Below are 24,003 nucleotides of genomic sequence, written 5' to 3' on the forward strand. Positions count from 1 at the left end.
GCAAATCACCTTTCGAATTCCTTATTCAATATGCTCATACTTTAAACATATATGTGAAGATAGATTGCAAAAGTTAAGAATGGTTCAAACAATCATAATATGCTCCAAAGGTGTTGTTTGAGTTCCTTATTGACATACAAGGTGTGCACTTCTAAAGCAACTCCACTAAATTCTATCTCTTGTGATTGTAATAACTCTAATTCCAATTTAGATGAGAGCATACACTCATCTCAACAGATTATGCAAAAAATAGGAAACATGAAATTTTCGAAGCCATTTTCCATCTTTGCGAAAATCGCCTATCAAGAGATAGGGCAGATTGAATCCTTGACTCTAAAAGCTAACACTCATCAGCTTTAACAGGACAACACAAACAAAGAAGGGCAGATTGAATCTCCAAATAACAAGAACCCATCGTGAGAATACAGTTTAACTATCACACAATAAAATATATGCCCTACGAACAGGCTAAACTAATCTTACTAGAAGCTATACAAATACAACATTTCTATATTGTTGTTAGCAACCTCACTCTGATACCATGTTAATTATTTGACCCAAAAATATAGATAAACAGTATAAACAATACACAAAAGATAAAATATTTATCCTAGGAAAACCCTTCCACTTCAAGGGAAAAACCCAACCATGCCAACAAAGTATCTCTTTTATTGATCAAGAAAAAATCATAGTACAAGGCTTTCACTGAGCAATCACATAAATAGATTGCATTTGACTGTCTTACACATGAAGGTCTCTTCAAATTTCCAAATATACATCGCTTAATATTTTCATACGCATGCCTCTTCACATTACATATGACATTATTTTTATATAATATTGACTTAAATATTCTCACAAATATCTCTTTCAGCTGAAGGTGACCATAACGATCATAACAAACATGTTTTCATTTTATAAGAACAGATAAAGATCTTTATCACAACTACCAACTTCAATACCTTTTTGTGTGCTCTACTTCAAGTGATCCCTTACCTATTCATGAATATATTTCATTCCCTCTGTCATGTCTTCTACATGTGCACTCCTCTTATCTATTAATTGCATACTTCTCAATTCATAATCCCCTCATGGATGTTGACCATATTGACCATTTAAGAATGAAAAGGAAGTGAAGATATCTACAAAGATCTCAAACAATGAGAAGAGTTCAAAGAAGAAACAAGAAGAGGACTACGGTGAGGAAAAGAGTAGTGAGGAGACAATTATCAATGAATCTTAATTTAATTTTGTACTTTTTGAATATTTGATTACAATTTGAGCCAGTTGTAACAATGAAGGTATTGTCAGTACACTTCACACAAGGTTGGGTAGACCTTAATTGGTTAATGTTTTTGCATAACCTACACTTGGGTTATGTCCTTCGCCATTCTGCTCATGAGGAGATCAACAAATCCCATACACAACATTGAGGCCATAGAGGATGCAATGTTAAAAGTCCTTCATGAAGGACTTCTGGAGGCGCACATAGATGAAACTTTAACTATAAAGGATTTATAGGTGTTCCTTGGAAGTTTTAGGCAACATGCTTTCAAAATTGGAGGTAATAAGTTCAAAGGAAGCTAAGAAGGTAGAAGAGAGAAGAGTAGAAGAGTTTGTGAATATGCATGCATTTGCACATATCCAAATACAAGAAGATATAAGGAATTTTGAGAAAAGTGTAAAGGAGAAGTAAATGTGTATCAACTTTTCAATAGATGCCCTATTTCCACCAAAGGAATAAAACATCAAGTACATTTTTCAAATTTTGTAGACTTAAAGGATCTGGATGATAGCAGCAAGATACAAATAGAAAAATTGTATTTGTAGTTAAACTTATTGAACAATTAGAGGGGGCAAATGGAGCTTTGTTGACTCTGAGTGATTATGGACATGAAGTTTATTAGTTTGGTGAAGCTTTTTATGGATTCTATGAGGTTGGAGATGTGAAACTAGGCTCCAAACTATAGCAATGATGCAAAACTCATCTAAAATTACAAAATGTAGTTTTTTCACCTTTGTAGAAAATGATTAGAAGTCTACTTGGGCTCAACTCAAACTTGTTCACAAGAGCATAATGCCTCTATCTAGGTGAGCTACCTAAGTTCGTGTTAAAAAGACAGATTTGATAAAGTTATATACATGTGAACAAGTAAGAATCTATTGGAGTGCAATTGTGGGTTTCAATTTCGAAAAAGAAAAAGTATGGGAGAATGTTGTAGATGTAATTTTGATCTCATGGGGAGTAATGTACTAAAGAAGTGATAATAAGGAGTTTGTCCCACTTTCTGAGGACATCATTTCTCCTTGATGTTAAATGGGAAGAAATATATTAACAGTGTGAAAAATTCACATGCGTTTCCATTAATGACAAAGGAGGGGATTGTTTGAAATATAAATGTGTTGACATTTATGTCAACACTTGTTGTCATTGATGTTGACTATGGTCCAAGAGTTGAGCTCAATGGCAATCATGTTTGTTTTAGAATGATGCAGCATTAGTTGTGTACATATATGTTCACATTGGTGTATAGAGACTCCTAGCAATGGTTGCATATGGTCTATCGATATGTCTCAAGTCTAAAGTGCTAGGGAATTCCTTAGGTGTTTGTAGCAAAAATTGGTTGTGTGCTTGTTTCAATGAACAAATTATTAGACAAAGTTCAACATTTTGGCACTAATCATTATGAAATGATCGATAGCAAGTCAAGTATAAAGTTGGTAAATGTAATACAATGTAAAATCTTTAGTTTCATGTTCTCATTCAATTTGTAGCTATGTTAGTAATGTTTAGTGTTTTAGCCTTGCAAACACAATGTACCAATTTATAGGAATGGTTTGCATTCCTCCCCATTCAAATGTTCTAGTGTTGTGTTTCTTTGTTATTGGTATGTTGGTGTCAAGTGATGCTATGTTGAATATCCACAATTTAGGAAGTCTACACTGCATTTTGGGCTTGTTTGGTTGATGTATATTAAAAATTCTACATTTTGGGGTTAAATTATCTTAGCTTATGCAATACGGTGTAGGGATCAAGCCAATAATTTAGGATCAAATGGAAATTGTGTCAACATGGTGTGATGTCTCACATTATGTTTTCCTTCCATGTGTAGTGGTGAATGAATTCAGGGCCAACAATTAATGTTGTGCATGTTACATCTAGTTAGACCAACCTAATTGATGTTATCTTGTGTTCCAATAATAGATGAGAGGAGATGTCTTTTGGAAATCCCAAAGTAGTAATGTGTTAGTGTTTGGTGTGTTGTTTTTGTGGAAGGTGCAAACGTGCAAACAAAAAGTCTGTGAAGTTGTTTTTTTGATGAATAGAACTATGACCAATAATCAACATTCCTAATAATGTGCTTCTCTTAAATTCAGCAATATTAATTAATTGTAATTGTTCCTATTGTATGTTAGCATGCAGAAGTGATCTTCAATGTTTTTTAAGTGATTGCATATTGCCCTAAAGTTATTTGGTGTAGCCTATAAATCCAAATCATTAGTGAGCTTCCTTAGCATTTGCCCTAAACATTGTAATCAATTTGAATATAATGAGTGATCCTCGCCATGGTTTTTCTTACATTGGGTTTCCCTTATAATAATTGGTGTCCTTATTTACTTCTAGACATGTTAATGGGAATGAATGGTTGATAATAATTAAGTTTTAGCAACATGCTAATTCACTTTGTCCTCCTCTGCATCTGAAGTATTCAATACTCAAGACCAAGGTTGTTTTCTCAATGAAATTATGTCATTGAATAAATAATATCATGAGCGAGATTGGTGGAAGTTCTAATAGTTGCTAGAACTCCCACTCTTATTTGCTTAGCTGGTTTAAGGCAATTCCCATGTTTTTTTAACCATGAGAGAGAACACTTCACCTAAAAGGTAGATAGGCTTGCATACCATAGAGTGGACTTGCTAAGCCTTGCAACTAGTCCCTCATCTCATCTTTGGCCCTTGGAGAAATCTCAAACAGTTATTGAGGAACAAAATAGGAAGACATGGCATTCCATAAAATGTCCCCTTTTTAGGGTTTGCCACTTACTACTGTGTTGGTTAAGTTGTTATTGTCCCCACCCAAGTTCAAACCTATGTTGAGCCATTGTGATCACGAGCTTCTTCCTTCACTAATCCAATAAGCTCGCAGATTTGAGCCTTAGCTTTGTAATAAGAGGATGAGGTCTCTCATTTGTGGCCTCCCTTATTCATAGCTCCAAGTTAAAAACATTCCCATGGAGCTGGAGTCCATGTAATGCCATGCCAATTTACATATCTTATTTAACATTCTCGTGATAGTTATGTTCATATGAAAAGGTGGTCAAATGCATCAGCTCCACTAGCCAATGCTGGCAAGCAAGAGGTTCACAAAATGAGCTCACAATCATAACTCAAATCACTCCATCCTTTCCTTGTGCCATTGTGTTTCTCCAACTTCACTTCTTTTTGTAGGAAAAATGCTTTGAGAATGAAGCTCTTCATTTACATGTCATCTTCATAATTCAGATCATGTAAAGAATTTTATCAATGGCATTCAGATTGAAGATGCAAAAGCTGTGAAACATGTAAAATTCATCATGGTATAACATGGTCTTAAAAGTGTTCAAGCTGAGAAAATTTTGCATCAACTATCTTGTACGAACACATTAGCAACAAATATCATCAATTCACATTATCTTCGTTGGAACAAAAAGAAATCGGAACTACTACGCAAATGATAAGAAGAGATGATTATCAGATACTTGACTCCTGAGATTCGCATTATGAACTCTTACATATGAAGACAAGACAGACGGAAGTGACCACTTTAACTTCAAAGTTAGCTTCAAGTGTGTCTCTTCAATTATCTATTTGTATCAGCTATCAAGATATAAGCCTTCAAAAAATGAGAGATCATGTGAAAAATACAACCAAATAAAACGAATTAGACCCAGAGATCAACATGCCAAGTCATCTAAGATAAAAACATAGATTAATTGAGCTCCATCAACATAAAGATGTTAGGTTATAAACAAACTCTCAACCATTCAGTCGAGGTATCTGACAGGATCAAGCAGTAACCTGTTTCTATTTATCAGTCACAGTTGTTTAGTAGACAGAGAAAGATATACTTCATGAGCTCTATCATTGATTGTAGCTTGTAAGTTGTTGTGCGTCTCTATCCCATTGATCTCGTATTTGTCACCAAACAAAAAATTACTTTAAATTCATTGTCATAATTTGTAATGGCCAAATCTATAAAAATCACCTTAACTAGCATCCCTAAAAATACACCAGTGAATTGTTAACATAACGATAACCTCGTAGGTGATACAAATGATGTCACACTTGTATTGTCCCACCATATTTTTCTTTACATCACCATAAACCTGCATATTAATTTCTCCTTGGAGCTTAATGTAATCAAGTTCATCCTAACAATAGCATTTAGATTTCTAGCTAATCATACTCAAGTTCATCTGGAGTCACTGGTCTTTTGAGAGGAATAATGGACTTCTTTTCAGTATCTCTCGGCAATGCCTTTCTCATATCTGCCAGATGAAAAAAATATGAAAAAACTGTCTCTAGAACAAAAAAAAATTGGTTTTCTTCTAACATGGGGGGTGTTTAGTATTCATTCTGTACTCCCAAAATCTATTCATTTAGAGTTTTTTCCTGTTGAGGGTAATATCCTCCAAACCAGCTATTTAAGTAATATAATCAATGCAAGGACATTCTTTATGTTCTAAATGCATGTAAGTGTAAAATTATTGTTGACTCACCTAAGCCATCTTCCTCGCCCGAGTAATAGTGCAATACACGTCTGTAGATCACATATCCCAACTATCACAAGAGTTCCAACATGTGAGCCATTGCATGGGAGGAATGGTCAATCATTAAAGATCAAACTAATTTCTGGAGTACTATTAACAGCATTTTTTTAGAGATGTCAGAATGAGTGGCAGTAAAGGAAAGGATAACACAAATAAAATATTAAGTTATCAAAAAAAATTCATCACCAATTACCATCCATATAAAAATCAAACTAATTTCTAATTACTTCGGGACAGCTAATACAAAAGCAACTACTATGACAGTATAGGAATCCTTTGTGGTTAAAGATAGCATACAGAAAGCTCTATTTCAAGTTATCAACGGCTTTTATTTTAGTTTTGTTTTCATTTGTTTTCTTTTTCAATTTTTAAATTATCAGCTCTGAACGTTGGAAGTCCCCTACCAAAACAGTACAGCTGAAAATAATCTATGAATATTAAAATTCGGTTGCCTTTATCATGATTATGACTTATCCAGTTTATCAAAATACATTTAGCTCTCTAATAGAACGTCCAAAGATCTTTAGTTGATCAAGCTACAGGCATCTGCTTTTGTCATGGTAAAAATGGCTGAATCTAAACCATGTTATTTCAACATACCTTTTCATACATCTTTATTGCTGGTGAATTAGAAGCCCTTACAAACAGATCAACGAAATATGCATTATACCTGTAAATTATCGAACATGGTATTAGAGTCACGAAATCATTTAAGGAACACCAACACACAAACAATATAACCAACAACATATTTTGCCTAAAAGTGTCAGGATAGTTTGAATAAGACTTTAAATTATTATAAATTTAATAGATACTTTAAACAAGCTAAGGAAATTCTGATGTGCGAACTTGCTCTTTAATGGAATTCCAGAAAGCTTACTAAAATTTAAGATAAACATAAAAAGCTTTCAATATTCACTTTCTTAGTTTCGAATAAACTTGTCTCCTAAAATGCAGTTTCTCCATTGCCTTCCATATTGAAACAAGCTTCACTTCCCCAGGCAATCAGCTCCTCCAGATTGAAATGGCTAGCAGGTGATGTCATTCTGTATTGGGTGAATTCAAAATGAACGTCTTAGTTGGAAGTGAAGACACACGATTATACTGAAAGGGGGGGTGAATCAGTATAATAATAACTTTGCTAATTTAAAACCTTTTATCCAAATAATGGATTTAATAACTTTAAATGCTGAAATCAACAATTATGCACATGAACACCAGGCCACAAAGATTTTACACGGAAACCCAATGCAGAAGAAAACCAAGGCAAATAATTGCTTTATATATAAACTGGTTCTTTTAAACTGTTTTATAGGCTCCAACCCCTATGTTTGTGAGCATCGAATCATTGGAAGCTCTAACTCCCACACTTCGCAGGCTTCGACCTACTCGAAGCAACAACACCCACTGTTGTCTTTGTGAGCACCAACCCACTGCACACAAACTTCTTTTCCACCTTCATAATGTTGCTAACTCAACTGATGATGGACAATTAATTCATCTTCTTCGATCTGATATTTATATCTGTATATCTTCTCACTAGTCGCTACTCAAATTCTTCTTTTATATTTTCAATAAAACTGTAACTTTCCCTCCTTGATTCAAATAGTCATTTTCTTGTTCCATTCACACTCTTTTCTTCCACACTCTTCTCTGATATGTTTGATCTGCTTTCTTCACATCACTACTTTTATATTCTGATTAATATATATACAAGATTGAAATTTTGATTTTATATATATATATATTCCTTTTCTTGCACTCTTACTTCTCAATCTCCTGACTTACTTTTTGCTCAAAATAGTAGACTAAATATATTTTCTCATTTAAAGAAACGGTATGTCTCTCGGTACAAAGAGAATTTTCAAAGGTTGCATCTTTTTATTATTATAACGTTTTACTCTTAATTTTTTAAATAGCGCCATATACAAAGATTATTAATCCCTTTAATCTCCAATGTGATTCACATCATCCATGCCATTCGAAGATTGTAGACTCTCAAACACATAAGGTTGATTTCAACGCAAATGAAAAACATTATGTAGGATACTTGAAAATTTGTATTGACCCAACAAATCTGACTTCCAGTTTGATGCACACAAACATCCAAAACAGGGCATATTCCAAATCATTCTAACATAAGGACCAGCAAACTCTTCTTGCCGGCCCTTGAACATCTTAATGGTGTTATTAGACTACCATTTTATTTCTTAATTCATGCTTTTGGATAAACTTCCGCACAATTGCTTTGTATGTATATGACTTTTGATCTCTGAACATCACTGCTCAACCCAACTCCTTCACATATTTTTTTGACCACATCTCTCGGAATAGTCATATTCATGAGTCACCGTTACCTCAAATTTCTTGGATTATGATTGCTATTACATTAGTTGCTGTAATAGTAGTTGTTTTGCATCTTCATGTTGCCCTGTAATTTCCATCACACTTTTTGTAAGTTGTTTATATTATATGAATTGGCTTTATGCTTGATATCTCTAATCATACGGCATATCCTTATTCAACGCTGCCTATATTGTTTCTAAAAACTTGATCACCATAGTAATTACTTCTCTTCAGGATACACTTCTTCCTTATTCGACATATCTCACATGTGCCGTGCCAATACTGCAGCTGTTTGGATGTAAACATTTTGGTCTTTAATTCCACCATCGATATGATTTGCTGCTGCTGCCTTCTAATAAATGTCTGCACTCACTTGTTTTATAATGCATATCTGCTACGTTCATTCTCTACTGTCGATTCTGTTTTGTGCCTGTGAATTCTTGATATTATTTTTGTGGGTCTACTTGTGTATTCAAGAAAGTCTTCAAATACACAGTGCTGCAGCCTTTGGCTTCAATATAATATTCATGCATGTTGTCATATGATATCTAATCGTATCGATACCTGGATATAAACACTTCTGCATATGTGATTTTATTTGCTTCAGTTCTGTAGAAGTTATCAGAGTACTTCATCAATGTTTGCTCCATATAGACTTCACAATATTTAACTCAATGGTTCATATCATGTTGTTTATTGTATTCACTGTATATTGTGTATACATCTCCTTACTCATCTTTAACTATGACATCAATGACAACATCTCATCAGAAAGTTCAACTTGCTTTTGATACGTTGAAGAATAGGCTTCTAATTTTAGAACATACAATATACATCATCATGCTTAATGCTGACTACCAAATCTTGTGTTTTGTATGCCATATATGCAGTGCCCAAACTCATCAGTTTTTTTGTTTCTGGCACATGCATAGTGTGTGGGGCGAATGTATAAGCAAAATAGGGTATGAGAAGGATCCTATTTGAACAAAGGATTTCAATTTCAGATTGTTGCGAATTTCAGACCCCCTAAGAATGTCAGGAATACTCTCTCAATGGCCAACCAATGGTATCGGGAACCTAGTTGACTGATATCAATACTATTCTTAGATATGCAATTAAGGGTCCAGCAGATATAGAAACTTACCTGATCACAACTTCAGATGCATACTGCAAGCTGTTTACAAAGCCACAACACAACTAGCCAAACAAATATGCCACATAATATGTGTAGACATGAAATGTGGAAAGATTTTTGCTGAAAATACAACACAGAGAGTGTTGGCATGAATGCTGATGATACTACTTTGGGGGAGTACCCTGAGCAATTGAGAGTATTGACATGTTGCATTCATGACTGTGTTTGTCATTGCTGTCAACATAGCATGGTTTCTATAAAGATTGGATGAGTAGCAGACAGAGATCTTAATAGTATGAACAATGGTTTGATTGTTTGGTGATGCGCAATCATGGACATGTTCTACATTGTGTCCTGATGACATGGTCAAGTGTGCAAAGTCTAAGTCGAAGACGTATGGAAGTTGTACTTGATTCACAGAGAGCAGTTCAGAGAAAGAGTATTGGGAAAGCAATTACTGATGTTTGTTCACTATCTTACATCTAAGATGCACAGTTAGGCAGTGACAGAGGACAATCAACTGGTGACGTCAGTGAGTGCGCAAGCCTTAGTATGGCACGTGTGAAGTTTGGTATAGATTGTGAGCTGACAATGCTATTGTAATTGTAATTAATTATCTTATCATACTTAACTGGGAAAGCCTCAAGGCCGACACAAAGAATTATAAGTAGGAGATGATTTCCACTCCGTAGTTAAGCGCGCTCAGGCTGGAGTAGTACTGGGATGGGTGACCTCCCGGGAAGTCCCGGTGCTTCACCCCTGTGAGCATCACCTAGATCCAATGAGTGCTAAGTGTTCCATTTATTATCATGAGAGATGGATTCATGTTGAATCACTACTCATGAAACATGGGTCATCGAGTTTGACTCAAAAATCACACAGTTAAATCCTGATATTCACATCACACAAAGAATTATTCTGAAGATATGGTATAAAGGAAAGATGTTTTCCTTGTTTGTAAGGTATCCAAGTAGTGTGAAGTGCGAAAAGGAGCAGAGTGTTTGAGGAATGCGTGTAAGTGATCCAATGGATTATTGGATGCAAGTTTTGTGATCTGATTACAAGATCAGAAGAAGCAAAAGAAGTCTGGTTGACAAGACAAAAAAAGAGGAAGGAGCAGTATAGTACAATTCTATTATTCTAAAAGGAATAATACAGAGATCATTTGGACAGTGGGTTCATTGGTCTTGCCCTTGAAGTTGTTTGGGCAATGGGTCCAACTGTCTTCCACAACTAACTCCTAACAGGGTTGGAATCTCCTAACAAGGACTCATATATACTGAATGTATTCATAGACTCCTAATAGGGTCCATCCTCTAACAAGGAATATTTATATTAATACATCATCTTGTGGGTATCATCCCTATCAGGGTTTTCCCAGGGTTTCCCTAGTTAACATATCTGGTATTATTGTGTATGAGTATCTTGTTCTGGATTCTGATTATATTGCTCATATGGTTAAAGTTTAATAAGGTTGGTAATTGTGATATTAGTTGGATAACTGATTCACAACCCCTCGCCCCCACCCCCCCGCCCCCATTTATATTGGTGGACTATATAATCTAACAATTGGTATCAGAGCATTAGGTCCTTGAAGGATAAGCTTAACATCTTTGGGAGAACATGGCGAGAAGAGATAGTCCAAAGTCAAATAGAGGAAATTTCGTCCCACAAAAGATAGAACTTCTTGGTGAGTTGTCATGTATGTGTAAAGATCTGAGTATTGAGCTCCCAGATCCAGAAACCTTTTGTTGCATACAAAAGAATAAAAGCACAAGTAAAGACAGATCCAAATCCAAAGATGACAAAAAGATCAAAGAAGGTATTGATCTGCTTATGAATAAAAGATGGAAGGGATGAGAATTTTCATCTTTTGGACATGCAAAGAGTTTGGTCATTTTTCGTCCAATTGTCCTAAGAGAGTAAGAAAAACTAAGAAGAATTCACTCTCTGATGATGAAGAAGAATTTAAAGCAAGCATGGAAAGATTCTTGAATGATTGTGATAATAAAGATAATGAACCTGAATTGGTTAAAGAAAAGGAAGTAGTAGAAGAGATAGCTTTGATAACTATTGTTGATCCAAAGGCTAACCATGAAAAAGCAAAAGTTTTTTTTAACAATGATTTGTAGAATGATGTGTTAACTGTTAAGCAAAGAGGAGAGTAGAAATCTGAACCTAGAGATGAGATAAGAGTTGAGACATCAACTCCTACCCCTAATAGAAATCTAACAAAGAATCACCCTCTTGAGTAGATAATTGGAGCGAAGGCAAAAGTATGCTAACAAGAAACAGAGTAAATGAGGAGATATGTTTGATATCTCAAGTTGAGCCTAAGAGCGCAAATGAAACATGTAAAGATGACCATTGGATTCAAGCAATATAGGAAGAATTAGATCAGATTGTGAAGAATGATACATGGGAATTAGTTCCTAGACCGAAAGACAAGAATGTGATAGGAACCAAATGGGTATTCAAAAACAAGATGAATGAGCAAGGCAAAATTGTAAGAAATAAGGCTAGACTTGTATGCAAGGGATATTCACAGCAAGAAGGCATAGACTATGAGGAGACATATGCACCTGTAGCCAAAATGGAAGCAATAATGATGTTTTTTGGCTTATGCAACAAATAAAAAGTTCAAGGTTTATCAGATGGATGTCAAATCAGCCTTCCTGAATGGAGAACTTGAAGAAGAGGTATATATTAAGTGGCCTAAAGGTTTTCCTTTATCAGAAAACAAAGACAGGGTATGCAAATTAAAGAAAGTTTTATATGCTCTGAAGCAAGCACCTAAAACCTGGTATGCAAGGTTGGACAGCTATTTGGCAAAGCTTGGATTTGCTAATGGTACGGCAGATAGTAACTTGTATTTGAAAGAAGTTGAGAATGGTTTGTTGGTAATAGTAATATTTGTTTATGACATCATTTTTGGAGGTAATAATGAAGCAAGTGGTAAGTTTGCTAAAGAAATGAAGAATGAGTTTGAGATGAGCATGATAGCAGAAATGAAGTTTTTCCTAAGATTGCAGATTGTGCAAAACAGTGATGGTATTTTCATTTTACAAGCTAAGTACCTAAAAGACTTATTGAAAAGGTTTGGTTTAGAAAGTTGTAAACCTATTGGTACACCTATGATAACTAGTCACAAGTTATCTAGCAAAGATGAGACACCTGTAGTAGAATAGAAAAAGTACAGATCCATAATTGGACGTTAGCAATATCTGACTCACACCAGACCAGATATAGCAAATGCAGTTGGGATTGTAGCTAGATTTCAAGTTGATCCTAAGGAATATCATTTTGCAGCAGTAAAGAGAATATTCAAATATTTGAAAGGAACATCTGCCTATGGAATTTGGTATGAAAGATCAAGTGATTCCACTCTATGTGCATATACTAATGCAGATTGGGCAGGTAGTATGGATGACAGAAAGAGCACCTGTGGTGGAGCAATCTTTCTTGGAGGAAGATCTGTTTCTTGGCTAAGCAAGAAGCAAGATTGCATTTCTCAGAGTACAGCTGAGGCAGAGTATGTTGCAGCAGCAAATAACTGTAATCAAGTTATGTGGATGAAGCAAATGCTAAAGGATATTAGAATTGATTTTGAAGAACCTGTTATCATTTACTGTGATAACACAAGTTCAGTGAGTATGTCTTGGAAACTTGTTTTGCATTATAAGACTAAAAGCATATATCTATTAAGTATCATGTGCTGTGAGAGAAAGCGGCAGAAAAGGAGATCAAATTGGAGTATGTGAGTACTAAAGATCAGATTGCAAATATCTTTACAAAGCCTTTGCCTAAGGATACATTTGAGTACTTGAGAGGTATGCTTGGGGTTATGCCCTTGCCTACTTCTAAGTAGACGATGCAGAGAGTGCATCAGTCCAGTGGTACAGAGCACTACTGGTAGCCTGGACTAAATGCTGATGCTTCCTATATGGGGGAGTATCTGTGATGAGCTGAGTTATTAAGGACTCTTGGTATTTGGTTTTGAATAATGTCTTTGGACACTCGAGCTGGTTGAAGACTTGGAGCAGCATATTAGCAATTGGTATGTAACAAATGGTATGTTGTAACATTGAGGCCTTTGACATTGATATCAATGGGGGAGAGAATATGCATGAAAAAACATATCTTACGCAATGGGGGAGAAGAACTGTATGAATGAGGAAAAGATATCTCTTTAGGGAGATTTAGAAAGATTCATGAAAGGAAGCGGGAAGATGTACCTAATTTATTGTGAATTGTTTAGTGTGAAGTAAACAATTGTTGTTGAAGAAGCAGAAGTATGCACCTGTTGTGTTGAGACTTTTTAGCGTGTGGACAACTAATGTTGATCAGCAACAACAGCAGAACACTATTTGATATTCTTGGAACTTAGATGGTTTTTCCTCTAGATTGTTAGCATGAATGCTGATGATACTACTTTGGGGGAGTATCCTGAGCATTTGAGAGTATTGACATGTTGCATTTATGACTGTGTTTGTCATTGATGTCAACATAGCATGGTTTCTGTAAATACTAAAGACTAGTTGAGTAGCAGACAAAGATCTTAATGGTACGGACAATGGTTTGATTGTCTAGTGATGTGTAGTCATGGACATGTTCTACACTATGTCCTAATGACGTGGTCAAGTGCATAGAGTCTAAGTCGAAGACGTACGAAAGTTGTACCTAATTTACAGAGAGCAGTTCAGAGACGACGTATTGGGAAAGCAATTCCTAATGATTGTTTACTATCTTACATCTAAGATGCGGTAAGAAGATGTGCATTCAAGTAGTGACAAAGGACAGTCAACTGGTGACGTCAGTGAGTGCACAAGCCCTAGTATCGCACTTGTGAAGTTTGGTATAGACTGTAGCCAACAATGCTATTGTAATTGTAATTAATTAATTATCTTATTATAATTAACTGGGAAAGCTTATTATAATTAACTAGGGAAGCCTCAAGGCCGACTGAAGGAATTATTTTGAAGATACGATATAAAGGAAAGATGCATTCCTTGTTTGTAAGGTATCCAAGTAGTGAGAAGTGCGAAAAGGAGCAGAGTGTTTGAGGAATGCGTATTAGCAATTCAAGGGATTATTGGATGAGAGTTTTGTGATCTAGTCACAAGATCAGACGAAGCAGAAGTCTGGCTGATAGGATAGAGAGAGGAAGGAGCAGTACAGTACAATTCTATTATTCTGCAGGAATAGTACAAAGATCATTTGGACAGTGGGTTCATTGGTCTTGCGCTTGAAGTTGTTTGGGCAGTGGATTCAGCTATCTTCCACAACTCCTAACAAGGTTGGCATAGCTCCTAACAAGTGGAATCTCCTAATAGGGATTCAAAGTCTTCTAACAGGGACTCATATGTACTGAATGTATTCATAGACTCCTAACAAGGTCTATCCTCTAACAAGGAATACTTATATTAGTGCATCATCTTGTGGGTATCATCCCCACCGGGGTTTTCCCTCTAATCAAGGGTTTCCCTAGTTAACATGTCTAGTGTTATTGTGTATGAGTATCTTGTTGTGGATTCTGATGATATTGCTCATATGGTTAAAGTTTAATAAGGTTGATAATTGTTATATTAGTTGGATAACTGATTCACCCACACACACACCCCCCCAGTTATATTGGTGGACTATATTCTAACAAAGAGATCATAATGACAGCAGGCCACAAGACTGACTAATGTACAGAGATGTGAGATACATGGCATAAAGCCATAACACCACAAGAAGAGGATAGTAGGGAGGAAAGAATGTAATTGCAGATAACATATAGTTCAGTTTCATAAGGGAATCAGCGCATATGGAATTGAAAAAAATATAACTATGGGAGCAATGAAATGGATATTAAATTTACAACTCCAGTTGTATTATCTTACTAAGCAGTTGAACTCATCTTTAGAAGACAGACCTGATACAGAATAGAACTAAAACAATGTTGAAGAAGATTCAATAAGTTGCGAAGCAACCTATGATGGAAGCAACAATTGGAAAGGTACATGTTATAACATGAAAAATCAAAGGTGCAGTAGGAAACCAAGTATTATAAAGCCCTTGAAACACCAGATACAAGTAACCGAGAAAATGTCAACAGAACTTTATCAAGTAAAAGATTTACAGTATATGAAACTGCAAGTAGTTTTAGGTGAAAATTAATTTCAAATATAGTTTGCTCTTCCGATGTACAGGGCCAACCAAGTAGCCTAGAAAGGCGGGCTTGATCAATTATAAAGGTAGATGAATAGTCACAGCTGAATTGGACAGCAAGATTCAAGGCAAAAGAACCAAATGAGGATAGAAAACAGTTTTTAAGAGTTTTCTTCGCACTCCTATCACCTGTCACTCCAAGTCTGTCAGACCCTGTAGTGGGTTCACTCGGCAGCATACTGTCACACACATTAGAGAATGTTTTTGGGCTTGTGATGCTTGCACTTTGATGAATTCATTTATGGACAACATGTTATAGGTTTTGGGTCCCCTTTATCTGTTGAGGTGGACAGCATTAATTATCTTTGCTCATGGTTATTTTTGTGCTTGTTGCTTCCAGCTTCTTCCATTTCTCTTGTTATCCACACCACAGTTACGTCTTTTGGATTTTTTTAATTTTCAATCAGAATTTGAAGAACAAATCTTGAATGTTTTTTTCCATCATTCTTACGTTTTATCACTGATTTCCTCCAACAAGTGCATGAGTTTTTTTGCTAGCTGCTGCCGCCGAAACTCAGGAGCAACAGTCACTGCTGTCACATGCCCATGCCAAGACTCTCCTTGTCCTTCAACTTTACCCATGACTGCAAACAAAAGAAAAGAATTAGATGGCAACACAAATGAGAATGTATACGTTTTAACAACATACAAAAAGGCAGCAAAACTAGACTGCAACATGCTGTCAACTACGTATATTATTGAATGAAAGCATTACAATATGTTATGCAAGGAGATGATGTTGATAGCTGTTTGTTTCAGTAGTCTAAAGAATATAGTCCAAGCTACACAAATTCTGTGTCTATTGAGAACAGCCTTAGTCACTCTGATAACTTATCATTTGTTTTTCAGATCATAACAAGATTTCCTTTAAGCACAATATTATTATAGAAATGTCTGATTTGTATATGTAATGCTTCTTCAGTCCTACTTTTCTGGCATTTGAAGCAACTGCCCTTGCCAAATACTTTCATTATTTCACATTCTTTTTCATTTTGTCAGAGGCTGTTTTCTGCCTATTTGGGAATCTATTTCCTCCTGTGCTCCACGGGGATGCATTTCCTAGGGTTTTACCCTCGTACCCGTACCGGGGACGAAACGGGGACGCGGGTACGGATTTTGGCCGTCCCCTGAGTTGTCCCCTTTTTGAAAAATTCAGAAATGTCCCCAAAATGGCCAATTTTTTTTGGCAGGAAACTTGGGGACAGCCAGCAGTGTACCGGGGACGGTTTTGCCGTCCCCTATCTGTCCCCGAAACTGCTGGCCGTCCCCTTTTTTCCAGTCAATCTGGTAAAGGCAAAACACCCCAAAAAAAAAAAAAATTCTAATTTTTGTTGTCCGTGTGGCCCCTACTCGTCTTAAAGACATAATAACAATATGCAACCCATATTTGGTCCATTAAAACACTAACTCTTCTACTCATTTCTAGATTTAACATACTTGCTAAGAGGAAGAAAAAAAACATAAGAGCAGTAGCAGCAGTGAGCAAAGATTGTGTTTAGTGAGGAAAGATTACGTTTAGTATTTACTATTTACTAACTATTTTAGATGGACTTCTCTTTATTTCATTCTGATTTCAGCATGATACTTAGAGCCTTTAGGCGTTTTGATTATTGCTATATATGTATGTGATATTGCTATAATGGAAATACTTAGTATTTGCCATTTGATAATATTCCATGTATTTATTTTCTAAAATGTTTATGGTGAATGGTTTATCAATGTTATGATATGCATATTTGAATTTTGTCTCTATATATAAAAAAATCCCCTATGTTTTTAATCGCCGTCCCCTGATGTCCCGTCCCCTACATTTTGGCTTCGACCCATACCCGTACCGGAAACACGTCCCCGTCCCCTAAAACGTCCCCATCCCAGAAACTCCGTGGAGCATAGATTTCCTCCTTTCTGAAAGATTTCAAACACTTGCAATCCTTTTTCAAGAAGAAAAAGAAGTCGTCACTCCATCCAATCAAAAACTCACTCACTAAAATGTTCCATAAACGAAACACTGCCTTTGAGACCAGGCATTGATTTGTAAATTTATGTTTGAGGCCTTGCCAAAAAATCATCAAAAGTAAGTTGCACATTGCTAAGAACATCAAGGGCCAGTTCTCCTGATCCTGATACCAAGAATAAGATGGAAACATGAAGGGTTAGATTTTTCAGAGAACACAAGACTAAGGTAATGTTTTTTAAACAATTCTTGTTTCATGGGGATGGAACTCTATTGGAAATCAGACTCTTGATCATAGATCCCCAGAAGTCACTCCAACTGCCCTTTGTCAAGGTAAGGCTTCCATTATTGTCACTTGAACTCTGGAATAGAACTTTTCTGTGAGTAGACTATGGCACAGCTGTAAAGGTGGATCTCCAAATGCACAAACAAAAGGAAAACACGTAGTATACGAGAATAAAATAGCAGAGCAGGCAACAGAATTTCCAACTCAAGCAGCCCTAGATTCAGATTACTCAAGGACTCTGTAATGTGCCTATGGCTATGAAAACAGTTTAGCGAGAAATGGACCAAACAGTAAGATTCAGCTAGCTATAAAAGCTAAAAAGGTGCACAAACCAAGCAAGTTAATAAAGACCACAAAATTGTGGACAGTGGGTAGAAGTCATCAACGGTTAAGTCATAAAGATATTCAAAGAAGAAATTACAGCTAGAAGCAAATCAACATTTGAAAGCTTCGAAAGAAAAATATCAATAGGGGGGTAGCCCTTCCATCTCTTGGAAAAAGTTACCTAAGAAACCCTAGAGAAGAAAACGTGTGAAGTAGATAGATTTGAAGAAAGGGACTCGGAAGTAAATAAGGGAGTACATGAATCACATGCCTGTTAAGTTCTGAACCACACTAGCAAATAACAAAGAACAGATAATCATTAAACACAAAACACCAAAGATACCCTGGGAAAACCCTCCTACTCAAGGGAAAAACCCAGTGACACCAAAAGATGCTCCTTTATTGAGTTCTCATATCAATACAATAATCTCTTGCTTGTGATTGAATACTTTGACCGGTCAATCAATAAGCCTTAATCACCTTGTACCCAAATTGATCACTTCAGAATAAACAAAAGAAGCATGAGTATCTCACAGATTAAACAAACTATTTGAAAGACTTACTATATATATATAGACACACGCACACGCACACACACAGATTGAGAATACATAAACAAAATATCTGTTATCCTGTAATGCAACCTTCTGTAACTTATCTCTACAACATACAAAAAATCTGAGAATGATACATATAGAAGTATATGTCAATATGCAGCACCCAGGAATGCTGTCTAAAGGTCCTTTTACTTTCCGCAGGCACATGACAAGTAGACTTCCTCAGAAGTGAAAGGTTTCAAACACAGAAGACAAAGAGGGAGTCATTCCAATCATAACGGATACCATTCAAAGCATTTACAGTAATCAATACCATGAACTGTCGACAACCATACACAGTCTGTTCACTTATCTCTCCAACGTTCAAAAAACCAGAGAATCATATAGACATATATGTCAATATGCAGCACCCAGAAATGCCATCTAAAGGCCCTTTTACTTGTCACAGGCACATGACAAGTAGACTTCATCAGAAGTGAAGGTTTCCACTGCAGAACACAAAGAAAGAGTCATTACAATCATAATGGATACCATTCAAAGCATTTCAGATAATCAATACCATGAATTATTGACAACTATACAGCGTCCATGATGTCGATATCCAGTTCCACACACGATACCAAGTTATCCTATCTTTTCTGAAAAATAAGAACAAGTCGATATTGGTAACTGTTGTGACGTTTTCACACCATCACCCCATTTCAAATGGAGAACCCGTTTTCTTTTCCCCCTAGTTGTTAGGTTGGTTAGGTCTTTTGTGGTAAATTTGGCAGTTCACTGCTTTAAAAGACTAGTGGTGGTAAAGAAATAAAGTGGTCGCATTGGGATCTTGAGTGGGAATGTTAAAGTTGAAGTCCTTTGGAGTCAAATTATAGTGGGTTGAACATAAAATACTACGTGTATTAAAATTTTGGCTAAGTCAATTAGTCCAAAATTCCATATAAAGGCATATTTTATGCATAAGGGCCTCAAAATCCTTCTAAATTTGATTTTCCACACTTATAATAGCTCCTAAGGAAAATCATTTTTTCTTTATACAAAGCCACAAAATCCAGACTCACTATGAATTCCCCTTTATATTTTGAACAAAATCCAGACTTAGCATGATTTTCCCACTTTAATTGGCTTTCTCCTATAAAAAAATTCTAAGTGTTCAGAATGATATCCGAGCATACTATAATTTTACACCATTTGGGATGATATTTGCTTGAATTCTAAGTGTTCTAAAAATCCTTATAGGGGAAGATTTTCCCTCCAAGGTCAGCATGAAATTTTTCTAAGTCTGTGAGTTGTCCAAACTAGGGTCGTTTTTTACTTGGAATGAGTTAGGAAACTGGAAATTTTTCCTAAGTGTCAAATTTGTCTGAGCATGGGTCATTTTGACCCTTTAAGGCAATAGTGAATGATGAAAAATTTTGGAAGTATTTGAAGTGTCTAGACATGACTTGTTTTTCCCTCTAGTATGGAGAGTGAAATTTTTTGAAATACAAGAATTATCCGAACTAAGGTCGAATTTCCCTTTGAGAGTTAATTTACAAAAAAAGCAAAGTGTCATAGGCATCCATACTAGGGTCGATTTTCCAATGTGGAGACAATGTGAGATCAAGTTTTTTTTAAGGGTGAAATGAGTTCTATCCATACCTTGGTCAAGTCTCCCTACGTTGCATGGATGGAATTGAAGTGTGAATGGTTGTATGGATCAATGAATGGAGATTGTGGACTCAGCAATTTTTGAAAAATCCATACATGGATCGATTTTCCCTATTATGGCATTATTTAAATAATTAATTAAAATATGGGGAAAATTAATAAAGTTTGAAAGCTTCTAGAAGGCCATCAATCTTTTATCCCACATTGCTTGTGTGTGGTAAATCAACAACCCGAACTCCTTTAAAAGGCCATAAACTAAACAAGAGAAACCAAGAGAATTTATAAAGGCACTTGTCAAGTGGCTGAAAATTTGAAGCAAGAAGGCTAAGTGGAAGACAACCCAACCTTGGCGGGATGATAATGGCAAGGTCAAGTAATGCAAGTAATTGAAGGCTGAATAGTGATAATTTCTGAGATTGTGGAAGTCGTTAGAGGGCTGAAAGCAAGGTATTTTCAGACTACAATTCTGAAGATGCTCTTATGGTACAATTATTTTGGAAAATTAGTTGCAAGGAATTTTATCCATGCATTGTTACAGGTTCTTTGGAGACCAATTTTTAAGGTTTTGAAGGAAAGAAAGGGCTGAAAATCCACATCTGTGGACCCAAATCTGAGAATTTCCATACATGGGGCGATTTTTTTGAGAAATTTATAGAAAATTCATAACCCCCTAAACTATTCAAGAATGGATTGCTAATCAATTGCAAAGTAAAAAGGATTATTTTGGGACTGATTTGAGACATTAAATGAGATGAATGAATGAATTTTCAGACTAAAATCTGAAAACTCCTCCATATGGTGTGATTTTTTTAAGAGAACTCGTGTTTTTTTAAAGCATTCATAACATTCCTAACTTCATTGCCGGCATTTTGTGAATGATTTGAGGCCTGTTCCAAGGCCATTAGAGGTCTGAACATATTTGTCTTCCGACATAAATCTGAAGCATACATACTTGGGATTATTTTTGCAAGAATTTTCGTTTTTTGCTCCTTCATCCAGTCATCAAGGGGGTTGTTGCTGAGACTTGTGGCTGATCCTGTGCATTAACCACTAGATTTGAAGGCCAAATTCACCCCGAATAAGGTAAGTTGCAGACATGTATTCAGAAAATCTGAATTTTGAAAGAGGGTATTATCCAGGCTAAATTCGTTCATGCCTTCATTAAACTCATGAGCGCTGATTGAGTCTTGTTTGGATTAGTTTCTCAATGAGTAGGCAGGTTGATGTTCTTCCAATTTGATTTGATTTGAACAAGCGATTACATCTATATGAATTGTCTCAACTTGCAGCACCACGACAATGTAGAATACATAGCACCAACGAACGTGAGAAGATGCATTGTTTGATATTTCTTTTAAGGGTGGAGTGGGCTTTACAACGAAGGATTTCCTTTTTTATGAATGCACAAACTAGTGGTACTTGTCAAATCAGAATCAGAGTTACATGAATATAAAGAGAAGATTCAGAAGGAATTAAGAAATATATATGGAGGAAACACATGGCACCATTGTTGTAGTGTACACAACTTGTCACATTCAAAATCCATTGGCAGTGAGACAACGTCCCTCGTGTGATTCGTGACATGGTTTAACAGCCTCATGTGGATTCTATAAGTCTAGTGGTTATATCAGGCATTGATATGTTGATCTTTTGGTGCAACAGCAACTCTAGCATCTAACAAGCAGTATTAGATCTTGGTCACAAGTTCGACTCTCTAGGTCATGACGAGTAATGCTAGGAGAAGGATTGCTGGCAGTGGGTCAATGTCCCTCATGTTATCCGTGACATGGTTTAACAAACTCCTGTGGATTCTATAAGTCTAGTGGTTGTATCGAGCATTGATAGGTCAATCTTTTGGTGCAACGACAACCTTAGCATCTAACAAAATCTACTTGTCCATCATGTCAACATACCATCAACCTAGTCAAATTTCAAATGGGTTCGTATGAGGAGTCACATGAGGAAGGTAACAAGGATTTCATTCAATACCCATGTTGGACATTAAAAGATGAGCATATTGCATGCTAATCTAATGAGAAGTAAATAACTTGCAAGAATATGGCATGGACGACCTCAATGACCAAGACAGACAAGAGGAAGATAAACTCTCATGCATTACATTAGAAGAGAAGGGTGTTGCAAAGTAAATAGAGGAAGCAATAGAGGATACATTCAAGGAAGTTTGGAAACTCTCAAAGGTAAGAAATTATAGGAAGATCATTATAAGTTTGAAGAAGAGGAAACCCTTGGTGAAATTTCACTCATGATTCAAGAGGAGGTTTTCCAAAATGAATTTTCGAAGGTTTCAAGTGTCCTTGGAAAAGGAGGTAGTCAAGTCAACATACTCAATGAGGAATTACAAGATAGCACAGATGAATCCAAAAATGAAGAACAATTTGACAAGACTAGTACAAGACGTTTTCACTAACATAATCTTTTTTGGGGGTTTGTGTGTGTGTGTGTGTGTGTGTGTGTGTTGGGCGAGGGCAGGGGGGTCGAAAGATCTCATACAAAAAGATATACAAATGAAAATGGGATCATTGCCAAAGGCATCTCAGCACAAACAAGCTATTGCAAGTGGCATGATTCACCATCAACTCAAACTAAGGCATTGCCATTTAAGATACTATTTGATGATCCTCCTATCAATTTTGAAGAAACCATTCAGATTCTACGTGAATAATTGCAAGATGTTCCTAAAGAAAATTCAAACAATAATCTCATAGAAGATGAACAATTTGGATTCGTGCTAAAATTTGATATTGCATTCGAACAATTCCAGGAGATATTTGAGGGAGAAATCATCAAGGAATCCTTTATTTTGAACATGCACTCAAGGGAACTTGCAAGGATGCATAGTTCGTGTTACACAAGGACCAGACTCCGAAGGCGATATTCCATGGGCTTGATCTCAAGACTGGCCCTTGCCTTGATTACTCACAAATTTGATATTGTTTCTAGTGGGATGACCCATCACCAACATCAACCTACTGAAGTTATGGATGATCAATAAGGATTTGAACAAGATTTGTCATTCAAAGCATGCCAAGTTGTATCTTTCCTTTTTTTTGTTCTTGAAAGCTACGAAGATTATTATTTTGATTATGGTAATTTAAGAAAGAACAACTTGCATTTGGATTGATCATTGACCTCATGAATTGCCCTAGTAGTTGATTTTACATAATAAATTTCTTGAGATTGAAAATGGGGTAGTAAATTTATTTCGGAGACCAAGGATAAGTTTTCCATATTGAGAACTATCACCCAAGCCTTCTTGATCTTGAACATTTTGAGAGTCTGTGTTAGGTCAAGCATGTATGTAACTCTTTCATGTGTCATCCTTTAGAGTCTTGTACAAAGTTAGAGTAGGTTTTGTCTTGGGCCACTTGGTTCAAGAAGGGGTAGGATAGGTTTCTTTTATGTCAGTTAGAAGCCACATGAGTAATTTGTCTTGAGTTGGTTGACTTGAGATTTGTTTGAGTGGCCCAGGTAGTTGTTTAGTTGGCTTTGCAAAAGAGTTTCGTAGAGGTAGTTCAGTATTTGAGGAAGCTTATCAAATTATAATGCTTTATATTCCACAATGGTAATTGGTAAGGTCCTTAATATGGGGTAGAATTTAACCAAAGACATTTGTTTGGTTGAAGTAAATGACTAGCAAGCCACTGGTTTTTGTAACTAGTATTGAAACTAATGTTAATAATAAATCATAAATTATATATATTAAT

General features: G+C 35.9%; 1 protein-coding gene across 1 annotated transcript in view; it reads right to left on the reverse strand.

Moving 5' to 3' along the window:
* Positions 1–4,955: 4,955 nt before the first annotated feature.
* The window catches only part of LOC149562411 (Acyl-CoA N-acyltransferases (NAT) superfamily protein), a 72,194-nt gene continuing 53,146 nt past the window's right edge, over positions 4,956–24,003 (reverse strand). The window contains exons 3-6 of the mRNA XM_089825917.1: positions 15,959–16,091; positions 6,414–6,483; positions 5,763–5,823; positions 4,956–5,531 (exon numbers count right to left, since the gene is read on the reverse strand). Of these exons, the coding sequence (XP_089682043.1) occupies positions 5,440–5,531; positions 5,763–5,823; positions 6,414–6,483; positions 15,959–16,091 (356 nt within the window). The 3' untranslated portion in view covers positions 4,956–5,439. The remainder of the gene's footprint in view (positions 5,532–5,762; positions 5,824–6,413; positions 6,484–15,958; positions 16,092–24,003) is intronic.

The sequence above is a fragment of the Cupressus sempervirens genome, chromosome 4, assembly GCF_028749045.1.
Source record: "Cupressus sempervirens isolate cs-2001-9-10 chromosome 4, ASM2874904v1, whole genome shotgun sequence".
Taxonomy (NCBI): Eukaryota; Viridiplantae; Streptophyta; class Pinopsida; order Cupressales; family Cupressaceae; genus Cupressus; species Cupressus sempervirens.